At 45.1% G+C, this 16,016-nt stretch overlaps 1 protein-coding gene across 1 annotated transcript in view; it reads left to right on the forward strand.

Moving 5' to 3' along the window:
* fam184ab (family with sequence similarity 184 member Ab) overlaps positions 1-16,016 on the forward strand; it is a gene marked incomplete at both ends in the record, with an annotated part of 199,826 nt that overhangs the window by 158,688 nt on the left and 25,122 nt on the right. The window contains 2 exons of the mRNA XM_079254953.1: positions 9,607-9,791; positions 15,254-15,400. Of these exons, the coding sequence (XP_079111079.1) occupies positions 9,607-9,791; positions 15,254-15,400 (332 nt within the window). The remainder of the gene's footprint in view (positions 1-9,606; positions 9,792-15,253; positions 15,401-16,016) is intronic.

Here is a 16,016-nt window from a genome sequence, read left to right on the forward strand (position 1 = left end):
CCAGATGCCCGATCCACCTCAACTGGTTCCTCTCGATGCGGAGGAGCAGCGGCTCTACTCTGAGCCCCTCCCGGATGACCGAGCTCCTCACCCTATCTCTAAGGGGGAGCCCGGCCACCCTGCGGAGGGAACCCATTTCAGCCGCCTGTATACGAGATCTCGTTCTTTCGGTCACGACCCACAGCTCATGACCATCGGTGAGGGTAGGAACGTAGATCGACTGGTAAATCGAGAGCTTCGCCTTCTGGCTCAGCTCCTTCTTCACCACGACAGACCGGCGCAGAGTCCGCATTACTGCAGATGCCGCACCGATCCGTCTGTCGATCTCGCGCTCCATCCTTCCCCCACTCGTGAACAAGACCCCGAGATATTTAAACTCCTCCACTTGAGGCAGGACCTCACTCCCGACCCGGAGAGGGCAATCCACCCTATTCCGGCTGAGGACCATGGTCTCAGATTTGGAGGTGCTGATTCTCATCCCAGCCGCTTCACACTCGGCCGCGAATCGCTCAAGCGAGAGCTGGAGATCATGACCAGATGAAGCCAACAGGACCACGTCATCTGCAAAAAGCAGGGACCCAATCCTGAGGCCACCAAGCCGGATCCCCTCAACACCTCGGCTGCGCCTAGAAATTCTGTCCATATAAGTTATGAACAGAATCAGTGATAAAGGGCAGCCTTGGCGGAGTCCAACCCTAACCGGAAACGAATCCGACTTACTACCGGCAATGCGGACCAAGCTCTGACACCTGTCGTACAGGGACCGGACAGCTCGTACAAGGGGGTCCGGTACCCCATACTCCCAGAGTACCCCCCACAGGAGCCCCCGGGGGACACGGTCGAATGCCTTCTCCAGGTCCACAAAACACATGTAGACTGGTTGGGCAAACTCCCATGCCCCCTCCAGGACCCCAGAGAGGGTATAGAGCTGGTCCACTGTTCCGCGACCAGGACGAAAACCGCACTGCTCCTCCTCAATCTGGGATTCGACTATCCGGCGGACCCGCCTCTCCAGGACCCCTGAATAGACCTTACCAGGGAGGCTGAGGAGTGTGATTCCCCTGTAATTGGAACACACCCTCCAGTCCCCCTTCTTAAAAAGGGGGACCACCACCCCAGTCTGCCAATCCAGCGGTACTGCCCCCGATGTCCACGCGATGCTGCAGAGGCGTGTCAGCCAGGACAGCCCCACAGCATCCAGAGCCTTAAGGAACTCCGGGCGGATCTCATCCACCCCCGGGGCCTTGCCGCCAAGGAGCTTTTTGACCACCTCAGCGACTTCAGCCCCAGAGATAGGAGAGTCCACCCCTGAGTCCACCAGCTCTGCTTCCTCATCGGAAGACGTGTTGGTAGGATTGAGGAGGTCTTCGAAGTATTCCTTCCACCGACCCACAACGTCCCGAGTTGAGGTCAGCAGCTCCCCACCTCCACTGTACACAGTATTGATGGAGCACTGCTTCCCCCTCCTGAGCCGCCGGATGGTGGACCAGAATCTCCTCGAAGCCGTCCGGAAGTCTTTCTCCATGGCCTCGCCGAACTCCTCCCATGCCCGAGTTTTTGCCTCGGCAACAGCCGAAGCCGCATGCCACTTAGCCTGCCGGTACCCATCAGCTGCCTCCAGAGTCCCACAGGCCAAGAAAGCCCGATAGGACTCCTTCTTCAGCTTGACGGCATCCCTCACTGCTGGTGTCCACCAACGAGTCCTGGGATTACCGCCACGACAGGCACCAACTACCTTACAGCCACGGCTCCGGCCGGCCGCCTCAGCAATAGAGGCACGGAACACAGCCCATTCGGACTCAATGTCCCCCGCCTCACTCGGGACATGTTCGAAGCTCTGCTGAAGGTGGGAGTTGAAGCTCACTCTGACAGGGGACTCAGCCAGACGTTCCCAGCAGACCCTCACAACACGTTTGGGCCTGCCAGATCTGACCGGCTTCCCCCCCCCCCCCCCCATCTGAGCCAACTCACCACCAGGTGGTGATCAGTTGACAGCTCCGCCCCCTTCTTCACCCGGGTGTCCAAGGCATGTGACTGCAGGTCCGACGACACGACTACAAAATCGATCATCGAACTGCGGCCCAGGGAATCCTGATGCCAGGTGTACATATGGACACTCTTATGTTGGAACATGGTGTTCGTTATGGACAATCCATGACGAGCACAGAAGTCCAATAACAAAACACCATTTGGGTTCAAATATTAATAATACTTTCCAGCTGTACTGAATGAAGCAAGAATCTTGAGATTATATTGTGTTGGACAGACGGTGAAATATTCAGTGTCTTTTCGGTTTAATGTTTAGGAATATTTGCCTGATTTATTGTAGCTGCCGCTGTCAAAAGATTTTTCAATTTCCTCTCATCTGTTCTACTGAGAGACTCTATATCTCTGAGGTGCTCTTTTCATCCCAAGTCACTGATCTTTTGCTAACTAACTTAAAATCATGATTTTTTTTTTTCTCACCAAAATGTCTTTTAATGGATGAAAACCTTTTTGTGGATCGGTATTAGTATCCTGTAGTACTTTTGCTACACCTGTGTTGGTGGAACAGGAGTGTTTTTGTTCCAGTATCTGTTCCTGGAGTACAGAAAGTTCAGAGATAAACTGCATTGGCTGCTGGTCAGTGATAAGTGTTTACATTTATGATTGTTGCCTGAACATATTTATGGTGGCATACGCCAATCAGATATCAAGGGTCTCAGCTTTCCAGTGGTGTGTAACGTGTTTGGCACTTGGAAAGGAGTGGGTGAAAAACATATTTATTATTTGTTGTGTCCTGCCCGCAGGACGTCAGGTACCAACAAGGCAATGAGTTTCAACACGTTTTTCCAGCTGTTGCTTTTTACCATTTAGTTTTCCAGTCAGTTGAGCAGCTGTTAGTCCATAAGTCCAGCAGCTGGTCTCTTCAGTTCCCAGATGTTTACAGACTGTTATCTCAAGAAAATGGCTCAAATTTACTAAATTATCTCTTGTATCCTGGAAACATCCACCTTGAATATTTTCTCTTTGAGGATGCAGAGAAAGTGACAGAGTATTAAGATGCTGTCTTTGGTTTGCTGTAGTTTGTATAAATGAATTGAACAGGGACAATTTGGGATGATGTAGCATCACATGCTACACGCTCACACATCACAACTTCACTGCAGGCAGCCTCCTTACCATAGCTTGGAAATCATCCTAATTACCCCCAGCACCATGGGTTCCTCTTTCCTCTTCTTGTGATTCAGATGTTCTGACAAAGAAGCACAGCTGGTTGTCTTTAACTCTCCACCCCGTACCCCACCAGCAGTTCCCCTCATCCTTCGCTGCCAAGGCGAGGGGGAGTCAGTAAAAACTACTGTCTATCAGTGACAAGATAAATCTGCAGCACGAGAAGCAAAATGTCGATCTATTTGTTTTTACTGGATGTTTCAGTTAGACGCTCAGATACAGAAACTGGATTTATTGCTCAGGAAGAGGTGCGGTTAGCACCCCGATGGTTCCCTTCCCTGAGTTTTACCCTCACTTCGATGAGTTTTATTGCATTTTGGCTTGTTTTATGATCATATACGAAGGATAAGAGAGGACAAGTAGAAGTTTCCCAGCTCGTTGTTTTTCATCCTCAGTGGAGATATTTGTGTGTTTTGTTTTTTTTTATCATTTCACTTACAAGATCTTACTCTGTCCATCCATCCATCCATTCATCAGTCCGTCCATCCGTCAGTCCGTCCATCCATCCATCTATCCATCCATCCGTCAGTCCATCCATCCATCCGTCCGTCCATCTATCCTTCCATCCATGCATCCATCCATCTGTCCATCCATCAGTCCATCCATCCATCTATCCATCATTCCATCCATCTGTCAGTCCATCCATCCATCCATCCATCCATCTTTCCGTCCGTCCAACCATCCATCCTTCTATTCTTCCATCCATGCATCCATCCATCCATCCATTATTCCATCCATCCGTCAGTCCATCCATCCATCTATCCGTCCTTGCATCCATCCATCAGTCCATCTATCCGTCCGTCCGTCAGTCCATCCATTCATCCATCCATCCATTATTCCATCCATCCGTCAGTCCGTCCATCCGTCTATCTATCCATCTGTCTATCCATCCATCCTTGTATCCTTCCATCCATGCATCCATCCATCAGTCCATCCATCCGTCCGTCAGTCCATCCATCCATCCATCCATCCATCCATCCATCCTTGTATCCTTCCATCCATGCATCCATCCATCAGTCCATCCATCTATCCATCCATCCATCCATCCTTCCATCCATGCATCCATCCATCCATCCATTATTCCATCCATCCGTCAGTCCATCCATCCATCTATCTGTCCTTGCATCCATCCATCAGTCCATCTATCCGTCCGTCCGTCAGTCCATCCATTCATCCATCCATCCGTCAGTCCATCCATCCATCTGTCCGTCCGTCCATCCGTCTATCCATGCATCTGTCTATCCATCCATCCATCCATCCATCCATCCATGTATCCTTCCATCCATGCATCCATCCATCAGTCCATCCATCCGTCCATCAGTCCATCCATCCATCCATCCTTGTATCCTTCCATCCATGCATCCATCCATGCATCCATCCATCAGTCCATCCATCTATCCATACATCCACCCATCCATACATCCGTCAGTCCATCCATCCATCCATCCATCCGTTAGTCCATCTATCCTGACCATCTCATCTCCTCCTCAATGCAAAGGACCAGTGACTCTACTCCGAGCCCATCCCGGATGACCGAGCTTCTTATCCTCTCTGTAAGGCGGAACCAGCTCATGCTGTGCAGATCTGTTCTGTTCACAACCATTTTTTTCTGTAACTAACCCACATCTCGTCACCATAACTGAGGAGGGGAACATAGACTGACCAGTAAATCGAGATCTTCACCCTTTGGTTCCTTCATCTTTACCGAGTCCGCATCACTGCAGACATCATCCTGATCTACATGTCCATCACACATTAATACTTCCCTCATTTGTGAACAAAACCCCAACAGACTAGAACTCGGTGCAGGACCTCATTCCCGGCCTGTAGAGGACACCTCACCATTTTCCAGCTGATGATCGTGGTCTTCTCATCCCAAGCACTTCACACTCGACTGCGAGTCACTTCAGCAACAGATCACAGCTCTAATGGAGCAAACGGAACCACATCATCTGCAAAAAGCAGAGAGCCAATCCTTAGACCACCAAACCTTATCCCCCTCAACACCTCAGCTGCACCTAAAAGCACAGTTCATAAAGTTATCAGTCGAACCCTGGGTCCCTTTTCCCTTCACAGTCTGTATTTATAGATATATTTTTCATATGCAACCTCATCATTTCTCCTTTTACACACAGTCTGGCAGTGTGCTTGTTTCCTGTGTGTGAAAGCTTTGCTTTGTGGGCATTTTTCTGGCTGCAAAGACACTCGGATATGAAAATGTGAAGACGGAGTGAGTAGATGACACGCAGTTTGAATTGGGAACATTGCAGTTGTGTTATCTGTCTCAGGCAAGAAGGTCACCATTTGGTCATCCTGAACTGGAAGTGACTTTATCCTCTCTGCTTCCCCCTTCTCTCCATCAGCTATTTTTAGTTCTGTTTCTCTCTTCTTGCTCTGAAATAAGCCAGCGGATTTCACAGCACAGACCTTGATTGACACAAAAAGTCCTTTAGGGATTAATATGGAAAAGTTTGGCGTGTGCTTTGACATTTACTTTGTTGAGTTCTGCATTTGCATTTAAGTTTAGTGTGTTTACATCAGCTCTTTGTTTCTGATGCTGAAACCCTCTTCGCATGTTAACTAACTTCCTGTGTCGAATCCTCAGGATGCAGGAGCTCAGCGGCATCTCTGTTGCACTGCTTTAACGCTAATAATAGTTTTATTTGTCCAGTTACTCCACAGATGGGGGCTGTATATGTGTCACATGATTGTTTTTGTTTATATTTTTAACATATCTGTTTTGGTCTATTTATCTAACAGTTTGGAGGATTTTTCTCTCCGCTGCAAACTTTTAGTCAATAAGTTTAATAATACATAAACAGCATCTTCTGAAGTCTTTGCTGAAAAAGTCTTTTTATGACTACTGAGTTGTCAATCATTGTTTTCTGAGAAAGAGATCTTGTGGATGTCCACCAGAGTTGTTTCCACCCTCTTTCAAGTTAAAGCTACTGTATGTACTATACAGACTGCTGTCTGTAAGTAGTTTGCCCATAAAAAGGCACCACATGATGGTTCTGTCAGGACTTTTTGGTCTAATGGTCAGAAAACTCCTTGCTCCCTGTGACCCCACGTCAGAAATCAGTCCCATTGTTAATCTCGATGAGGAAATCAGAACTGAAAAGTAAGCAAGTCGTAGTTCCAGCTTTCCTTCCAGACAGAGCGCTGATGAAATGGAGAGTAAAAGGATTGAAATTCATCATTAAAGATCCATCTTCATCGTCTTTTTTGTGTCTAATTCCACTGTCAGGCTTGTGGACCTGAAGCCTCAACCAATAACATGAAGTTTAAGATGCCAGGCAGAGAAAGGAGTTTGCGAATATGAGGTGATTACACAAGAGTATGGATTTTGGATATATGAACTCTGCTCTTGGCAGGTTGAATGAGATTTTTGCAGCGAGTTGAAGCATTAGCAGACAATAACTCGACAATATTTAATCTAACTCATGGAGTGAAGTGGCACTCGAGTGAGAGTCATCAGATTATATATTGCCTCTTCAGTCAGGTCTCTAATTATAATAATTTGGCACATAAGTGTCTTATTACAAACTTGGCAGTTTGGGACGTAAATGTCTTATTTATCTTTAAAAAAAACGACATACACACAAACAGCTTTTAGACTCTGCTGAAAACAAAACCTGCAGATGGTGTACAGAAGGAAACTTAAAGTTTCAGAAGCTGTGAGTCATATATTAAAGTGACGATGTGATAATGGAGTCATTGTGAAGGCAGGCTGTGTTTTATGTGGGCGCTTCATTAAGCCCACGCGTCCTTCACTCGCTGCTCATTTTCTTCTTCTCAAACCTCGACAGAAACGCAGAGCGGCCCAGCAGGTGGCCGTGAGTAATCTGAAGTGTTGGTCATGTTTACATGAAGCCATTCAGCAGGTTGGAGAGCCGAGCTGTTCGTAAAGCCCTCTTGTATTAATTATGTAGTTACGCAACAGACAAAATGATTGAATTCATGCTTCGTCTCTGAAACAAACTCCGACATGAGTCCAACTCAGAGCCATATGTTGCATAACCAGCTTGTTAGATAATAAACTCCGTGTTTTGCAGCATATTATATGTTTTTATTCAAACTCTTAATGAACGTTTTGGTCTGCAGGCTGAAGATTCTGGTGCTAGATTTTACAGATTATCCTTACGCATCTCAAAACATCCAACATGTGGGCAACGGAGAGTCTTTCATGATGTTGGGTCCTCTTGTTTGTAGGGGGGGTTCTCTTTAAGATTTTGCTCCCTTTGACGAGAGCTGCAGGATATATCATTTGAGCACTGTCATCGTAATGTTTTTATTTTATTTAACCTTTATTTCACCAGGAAAGTCCCACTGAGGTTAAGAACCTCTTTCTAAAGGGAGTCCTGGCCAACAGGCAATTTACATGTTACCACTTAAACAATGTGCATGTGTGCAGTGGTCACATCTCACGTCCTGCAGTGTCGGAGGATCTCATCTAGGATACCTGACACGCTGGTTGCTTTATTTCCAGTGACATTAAACAAACTTTTCTGGTAAAACACAATCTTCATTTCTAAAGAACTTTTCAGACAATGAAAATGTGGCGCCAAGTGCTTCACATTTAAAGCAAAAAAGAACAAATCTAAATTACTTATCATATTCCCTTTAATTAAGAGTCCATGAACCCAACATGTACATAACATAGAAAACACGTGTAATTATGTCTCAATTCATGTGTGCAGATTGTAATAGGAAACGCGTATTCGGGACCTGGCACAGTAAAAGCAAGCAGTAAAAGTACTATACAGAGTGACGCTGAAATACAGACACAAGCTACGCGTGTAACATTCAGAAAAAGAGGTCAAATCAATGGTAACTGTCAATAAGATGGCAGGATTGCTGCATAGTTTAAAGCAAGGGTCGGATGTGTGCTTATGTATGTATGCAGGTTGTTCTCTTTCTTATTCTTTCTTTTTCTTTCTACAAGATGTTTTTCTGTTTTCTCTTCTTCTTGATTCTCTTTCCGTCTCTCTTCTATCCTCTCCGGTCCACCAATACAAACTTTGTAATACAAGAAATTATGCAAAATAAGTAGAAAACTAAAATAAGAATCCAGAATATCGAGGGGATCATTATATCTATGATGCTTCCCTTGGCAATTGAATTTTCCCAGCAGAACACAGCATTCAGAAAATCATTGTGCCTGCTTAAAAGGTGGACAAGACAAAAAAGAAAAAAAAAAAAAAAAAAAAACTCCTTTTTTTTCAAATAAATAAAAAAAATTGTAAAAAAATTTTTTTGTGATTTTTATTGATTTTACTGATCTTTTTACTTGTCTTCTTGGGCATTATAGCAGCAGACTGATGGTCTGGCTACTGTATGGTTTTTTTTCCTAATTGGAAATAAGAAAAATGACCAGCTAATAAAGTTTTGTACATTTTTTTTGTTTTGTTTTTAGTCTCTACAAAAATCAGCAATATCAAAGAATCGTAAGAATCCCAATTTTAATCAAAACGGCACCCAAAAGATCATCATATTATCTCATAAGGATGAATCATTTGGTTTAAAGTAATATTCAAGTCATCCGTTAAAACTTCTGTATTGTTTTATGTGGCGATATTTATCACAAGGTTAGAAAAATCCCAATGTCAGTGTTTTCTGATATCGTGCCGTCCTTCTTCCTGCTTTCCATCACATCTCCGCAGTTTGGTCACATGGACACGTCAGGATCTTTGTTAAGTTTCGTCTGCAGTTGTCCTACTGGGAAATATTGATGTGTCCTGTTACGTCCCCTGGGAGGGGTGCAACCTGACAACCACAGATGGAGACAAGTATGGAGGATTGTAACATTTATTTACAGGTTTGGCGGGATTATGGAATCTGTGGGAGAGGACGGGACGTTAGGCTGTGCCAAATTCAAAGAAAACAATAAAACAAAACGAGGCCTAACTCAGACTCTACCTGTAAACCAAAACAAAACCAAAGAAACTCCAACCTAACGGATCTAATAACCAGAGCTAGACCAAAACATATCCAAGGGGTGGCAACAGCCTCTAGCCCCTCGTGTGTCCATACAGTTTTTTCTCTACGTGTGGAAATGTAAAGGGCGCCCCAACTTACCTGGTCCTCATGCCTCCCCACATACCTGTTCCACCATGACATGAACAAACTAAGGCAAAACAGTGAGAGTGACGGCCTCCAGGTAAGCTCTAGTGCTGATTGGAGCATCTGAATTTGAAGCAGCCAGTAAAACCCGGGGTAGGCAGATCTCCACTTCAGCTACTTTAAACACCTGGAGAGGTAACAGGGATCACAAGTTTTCACAAGTGATGCACGTAACAGGTCCACTGCCAACATGCACAAAACGCTTCGCCTGCCAAACTCACCTCAGATCTGGACGCATTCATCCCGTTTTTGTACCGCTCTCTCTCACAGGAGCGTGAACTGCTGGGCCGGATCTCTGAGCTGCAGGAGGAGGTGTCCCGGAGGAAGAACCACATCGCTCAGCTGGACCACCAGATCCACACGCTCAACGAGAACATCAGCACCCTGACAAAAGAACTGGAGCTGAAGGGGAAGGAGGTGCTGAAGATCCGCAGTGAAGCCAACCAGCAGATCCGGTAAGAGTTCCCCTCCATCTTGGTTTTCAGTTTCGCCAGGCAGATGAGGTGTGATGAGGTGTAGGATCCCTCATCAACGTCATGTGACCCCTCTCTGAAAGGCTCCAGGAAGCATGTCGTGGCATCCCAGAAACGAAGCCATTAAACGATCCTTCCTGGTCTTTTAAAGCACTTAGTGACATTTTCAGGCCGTCTTTGAGCCCAGCAGATCAGGGCCCACACAGAAAGCAGCAGCAGACCTGCCATTAGAGGGACCCACAACATCTTTAGTTGAGTTTTAATGTCATTACTCTGAGATGAAAGGAGGGAAGAAAAGCATGAACCAGGCAGCTCACACACACACACACACACAGTTTCAGCCTGCTTCTATAGCAACGTATTGATTAGCCGACGTGAGAGTAATTCAGGATTCTGCTGTGTAATTTTCTGTTCCCTGCTGCATGATATCAATTTTTTAAGAAGTTCTGCGCAGCTAATGTTCTCCGGCTCCTCCGCCTGATCAATCATCCCGTATTTTTTTGTCTCTCTCTTTTTTGTCCCGGTTAATTTGTACCCGGCTCGCCTTCATGTTCCCACATCCTCCCTCTCGCTGATGGGCTCGTGCGCAGCACATTTCTTCTTCTGTTACCTAACTCTCCGTCTGAATTCTGGTCACGGGGATAAAAATAGGCTGATAAATAAATAAAGAGGAAGAAGGGAGAGATGAGATGTGCGCCCCTCGGGGAGAGTTGTCCCAGTCAGAGCGAGAGGCAGACAGACATCCATGTCCTCCCTCCTCTTCCTCTCCTCACTTCAGGCTTTTTCCTTCTCCTTGTTTCATTATTATCATCTCCCGTTTTTTTCCAGCATCGGCGTACCGCTAGTCGCTTCCTCGCCACTGCAAATCCTTTAGTAGAACATACATAAGAAGATGAATTATTTATGACACCTTTCCTGCATGTATTTCATAGATAACACTTCATTCATGTCAGATTTGCTCCTTATTCGCTGCATATTATCATTGTTGTTAATTAATGATTTTTCTGATGCAGATGTGTCTCTTTTCCTCACATCGCCAATGTTTCCTCCGTGGTGGTCTCGGTTTTGTGTCTCTGGGCTTTACAGAGTCTGCAGGTCCAGATAGAGTCTGTTTAGACAATAGTATGAACTAAGGATGCATTAGAAACGAAAGCACCCCAGAGTCATGGCTTAGCATTAGCGAGTAGTGATGTGCCAAAGAGCTTCTGTTTTTACAGACGTTTATCTGTTTGTTCAAGATAACTCAGAAAGTTATGGATAGATTTTCATGAAATGTTCAGGAGTTGTTGGAAATATGAAAAGGAAGAATTGATTAAGTTTTCTGAGCTTTCTACAGTGTTACAGTGTTGAATCCTCATCAGACATGTGAACGGCACCGTTTTTTATCACCTAAACGCATGTTTGAGTTTGAGTTCCAGCACACTCTCCGTTCAGTTTCCATGGTGACGAAAAACGCGTCGTTTTAGAGAGTTTTTTCTACTTGGAAATCCTTGTGACGTCCCGGGGGATAAGGTTCGGTGATTGGTTACCTTCTACTGGTTAACAAGGGCATGTACAAATACATCAGGCGGGTGGAAAACGTGGGATAAAGTTATTTCCAACGATGGCTGGTGAGTTCACCAAAGAGAGACATCCTGCTGCATTCGTTGCTGTGGGTTGCTGTTTTCCACTTCGTTTTCAGGCTCTGATTCAGGTTCCAACATGTAGGGCTGTATGCTGTGTGTTGACATTGTATTTTGTTTTTTTATTGAGTTCATATTAGCCTAATCCTTCTGTTTATGAGATGTTACAATGACGGTGAAAGCAGTTGCGGTGCGCGCTCCCGATGTAGTGCAGTGGCGGGAGGCGGGGCTTAATGCGGAAGAGTCTCAATCCACTCATTTTGCCCGCAGGCTGATCTGACAGCCTACGGAGAGGGTCGGTCTGAAGTAAATAAAGCCATTTGTGACAATAACTCCATCAATCCCAGCCCTTCTGGGCTCAGAAATAAAAATAAATTAGCCTGAAATGCACATAATAGTTCCACTTTAATGTTGGTGATCCGGATCACCGTTTGGATTCAGGAATGTTTCAAAGGATTCTGGACCTTGTTTACCTATAAAACAGGCTTTTTCAAGATGTAAATAATCATTTCAATGCAATTATACAAAAATTAAGATGTTAGAATATTTATTTTGTTTTCCTTTTGAGGCAAATTCTGTCCAGCTTGGATATGACTCTGTAGCTAAGTATGAATGTTTCAACATAAATTAGTAGTAAGCTGTTAAGCTTAAATTTAATATTCATCTGGTTCAGGAGTCGTTCTTTTAACTTAGTAAAGGACATTATGTTGTGACTGACTGGGAATCAGGGGGACATTCATATGATGCAGATGAAGAGAGTGGGGTAGAACATACTGGAACCAGTAAAAAGAGCTGCGTCAACTGGAAGCACAGATGACGCAGCACAGAATAATTTACAGATTATTGGACTACTAAAATTATCGTTATTTTCAGCCCTAGTATGAAGATTTCTGAGTCACATCATACGTCACCGTGGTGACGCTTTGGAAGCGAGGACTGCTGCACAGCTACACAAAGAGGAATGGTTTTTCTTCCTCCTACAAACATGACGTTATGTGAGGTTATTTGTTAGTGGGAAAATCGCACATCCGAGGTTTTCTGTTTTTGACTGAATGCAGTCTTGTTGCACCGTGTAATTCATCCTGACTTTAATTTAACCAATGAAGATGAACGGTTTGTCTCTGCGGACATGTCTGAAAGTCAGTGTTTGGTCTGAGCAACTTCATTCTTCATCCTGAGCCTTTTTAGACAAGCTGTCTCGTCATTTCTTCAGGAGGTCTTCAGGAAGTTCTCCAGGTTTCTGTTCATAGCTTCTCTTTAGATGCGAGCTGCCTTTTAGTTGCTCCTCTGTTGGACCCGTGCTGCTTCAGTCCTGCTCCGGGGAGCTTCCATCTCTCCATCAGACACTGATTTTCCACCTAGTTTTTGTATCATTAGGCATCCTCCAGTCTCCTCCTCCTCTTTTCCTTCCTTTAGAATGGCTTCTTGACAGCCATCAGTTAGGGCTGGACGATGTGACCAAATCTCATATCCCGATATCGCTCATTTTATATCCCTATAACGATAAGCATAACGATATAAAGTTGTTTGTGTGATGTTGTGTCAGTCATCAGTTATGTGTCAGATGTTGCTAGGCAACAGCAGCAGTGATCTCCTTCCATCTGGGGGAACTATGGCCGTATGATGTTCCACAGGTAAATACCTGCTGCAGCGTTTACATCTGGAGTTTTTTCTGAGCTTTCGCCTCCACTTGACGCTGCTTTTGCTCGTTGACTCTATTCTTTATTCTGTATTATTTATCCTGATTCTTGCGCAGGAGATAAAACGGCTGTAGCTCAGCAGGAAAAGCAGTTGTCTTCCAACTGGAAGGTTGGGAGATCGATTCCAGGCGTCCCCTGACTAAATGCCAAGACACTAAAACCCCCAGCAGCCCACTGATGTGCCTGTTGAGATAGGAGTGTGTATGTACGTCGCTTTGGATAAAGGCGGCTGCTAAATGACTGTAGAATAGAATAAAATTAATTAGTTGTGTCGGAGACGTTGTTGGGACTGTGAGCTAGTCTGTTGTCGGTTCCATGTCGGTCTTTTTATGTCCAAACTGCATCCATGCAACAGAAATTCCATCTCTTATAGGAAAAAGCTCATCAGTTTTGGTTGGCTGGTCATCTTTTAGTGAATTATCCTGCTCTGAAACACGTCTGCTACCGTCTTCCTCCCTGTTTGTTTATATATATGTCAGCGTGCATGCTGTAAAGTGCATCTTGATGTAAAATACTGCCGTAAAGCACCTTATCGTGGCGTAAACAATATTTAGCATCATATCGCCAAGCCCTACGATGTGATAAATCTGCTGAAGGTTCAGATGCATCAATCAGGTCCTGCATCAGATTTGTTCCTATTTCTTTATACTGCTCTCTGATCCTGTTAGTCTGCTGCAGAGAGATTCTTCTGCTTCTTTCTGAAGCTAGCCGACCGTCACTGTGGCGCTCCCCAACATCTGCTGTTTCAGCATCTGTCTTGCTTCCTGTCTCTTCTCTGAGCTCTCTCCAGCCAATAAAAGTCAGCCAGATATTGACTCTTGTTTATTTCTGTCACCTTTTCTCTTCATTTTCCTCCCTCTTGGATTTGTTGGATGAATGCTGCACCTCTGGTTGAAATGCAGGGGTGTGACAAGGTGTCCCTGAAACAAAACACCGCTGTAGCTCGATGATCCGGGCTGAAATAGTGGTTATGAGAGCCGTTTCTCAGCCTCGGGACGCTGCAGGGAAGCTGCAGCTCCAGGAGTGTGCATAATGAATATCAGTGTACCAACAAGTCACAAACAAACAAATATGAAGCAGCTCCTTCATTCACAGCCAGATTTACTGTCGCCTCCATCCTTCAGCGTACCAGGAGGAAAGAAGATACGTTTAATTACTGCAACACCAAAACGGTCACATGATGCAGCTTTGGCATTTTTCATATTTAATCTGCATCAGTCCGAGAGAACGACTCCAAGAAGCAACGTCTCATTTGTTAAATATCCGTCACCGCGCCGCCTCTCTCCTCGTGTCCGACCTCAGCTCCTTCACTAAGACACGAGGAGAAAGGTCGAGGGCAGGAATCGAGAGAGTGCTAATTAGGAAGTGGGATAAGGAGAGGGGAGACAGGCAGCCATCCAGCCAAATGAGACACTCCTGGTTTCAGAACCGACATCTTAAACACATGGACTGACTCAGCGGTGACTTCTGTGTGTTGCTTTGTGACAGTCTCTCCCTGTAATTTATCATACATGTCACATTAACATCAACAGCACCACATATGAGTTTATATCGCAAGATGTTGGGGAGGAGGGTCGCAGGCAGGAAAAGACGAGTTAAGATCAGCTTAAAGTAAAAACAATCTGTCCTTTCCATCCTTCCTTCCACTAAATAATGAGACTAATGAACAAATGTGCTGGTACTTGTATTAGATTATGCTTTAAAGTAGATTTTAAAAGCGACTTTTATTTGTTTTTTATGTCCCTTTTTCCTCTAACAGTTGTTAACGATTGATTTGCAGAAAAGATTTGAGTTAAAAGGTCTTTAATGAAGCCAATTGAAGAAGATGTGACCCTTATGGAGTAAATTGACCAGTTACAACGCAGACTCTTGTTTACACATCAGGCCATTAATACTATCAGGCTGCTTTTAGTCAGTCTCTGCTTTTCATTTCACCTGAATGGAGGATCTGTGTTTAACCGCTTAGAAGAGGCGTCTTTAAATCGTCATTTTATCGTAGATTCAGTCATTATTTACCAGGTTTGTGTCTTCAAACTCCGAGCCGAGTTCATCCTGTTGGTGGAGCTTTCAATGATGTCAGTCGTCTCAGAAACTCAGCCGACTGTTTTTTTTCTCTCCTCAGGGCTCACGAGCAGGAGCTGACGAAGCGGCACGAGAGGGAGCTGACGGAGCTGAGCGCCGCCCACAGCAGGGAGACGCAGAACATGCTGTCAGACTTCAACAAAGCACAGGAAGTGCTCAAAGACAAGATCTCTGCCCTTCAGATACTGTACGTACACACTGGAAATCCACCGCATGGCTTTGTGGAGCCACGGATGGTGGGAAGGTCATTTTAGCTCAGGGATGTCAAACATAAGGCCTGGGGGCCAAAACCAGCCCGCAAGAGGCTTCGGTCTGGCCCGCGGAACGGATTTAGGTCATTTAAAAATGGCATTTACTGCAGTTATTTTAATGAATGAATGATTGTCTACATCCCAGGTGTCAAACTCCTGGAGGGCCGCTATCCTGCAGGTTTTTGTTGTCTCCATGCTCCGACCCACCTGAAGCTGCTGGATCCATTTGATTTCAATCAGCTGTGTTGGTAGAGAGAAACAACAAAAATCTGCCGGATACCGGCCATCCAGGACTGGAGTTTGACACCCCTGGTCTACATTTAACTTATATATATATGCAGCATTCAGAGGGCTGCAGGGGAACTTTTATAGATCTGTCTTGATGAAGTTTCTGGAATGATCTGAGCCAGTTCAGGCGGTCAGGGTTCCTGTTGGACAACTTACTGTAATTATAATGTGAAGCGGGTCCGGACTGGGAGTCACACACTCACTCAGGTCACACTAACTCACGCTGCATGCATGTCATTACATCTTTACCTGATTTACCTGTGG

The sequence above is a fragment of the Telmatherina bonti genome (assembly GCF_933228915.1).
Source record: "Telmatherina bonti genome assembly, chromosome: 16".
Classification (NCBI taxonomy): Eukaryota; Metazoa; Chordata; class Actinopteri; order Atheriniformes; family Telmatherinidae; genus Telmatherina; species Telmatherina bonti.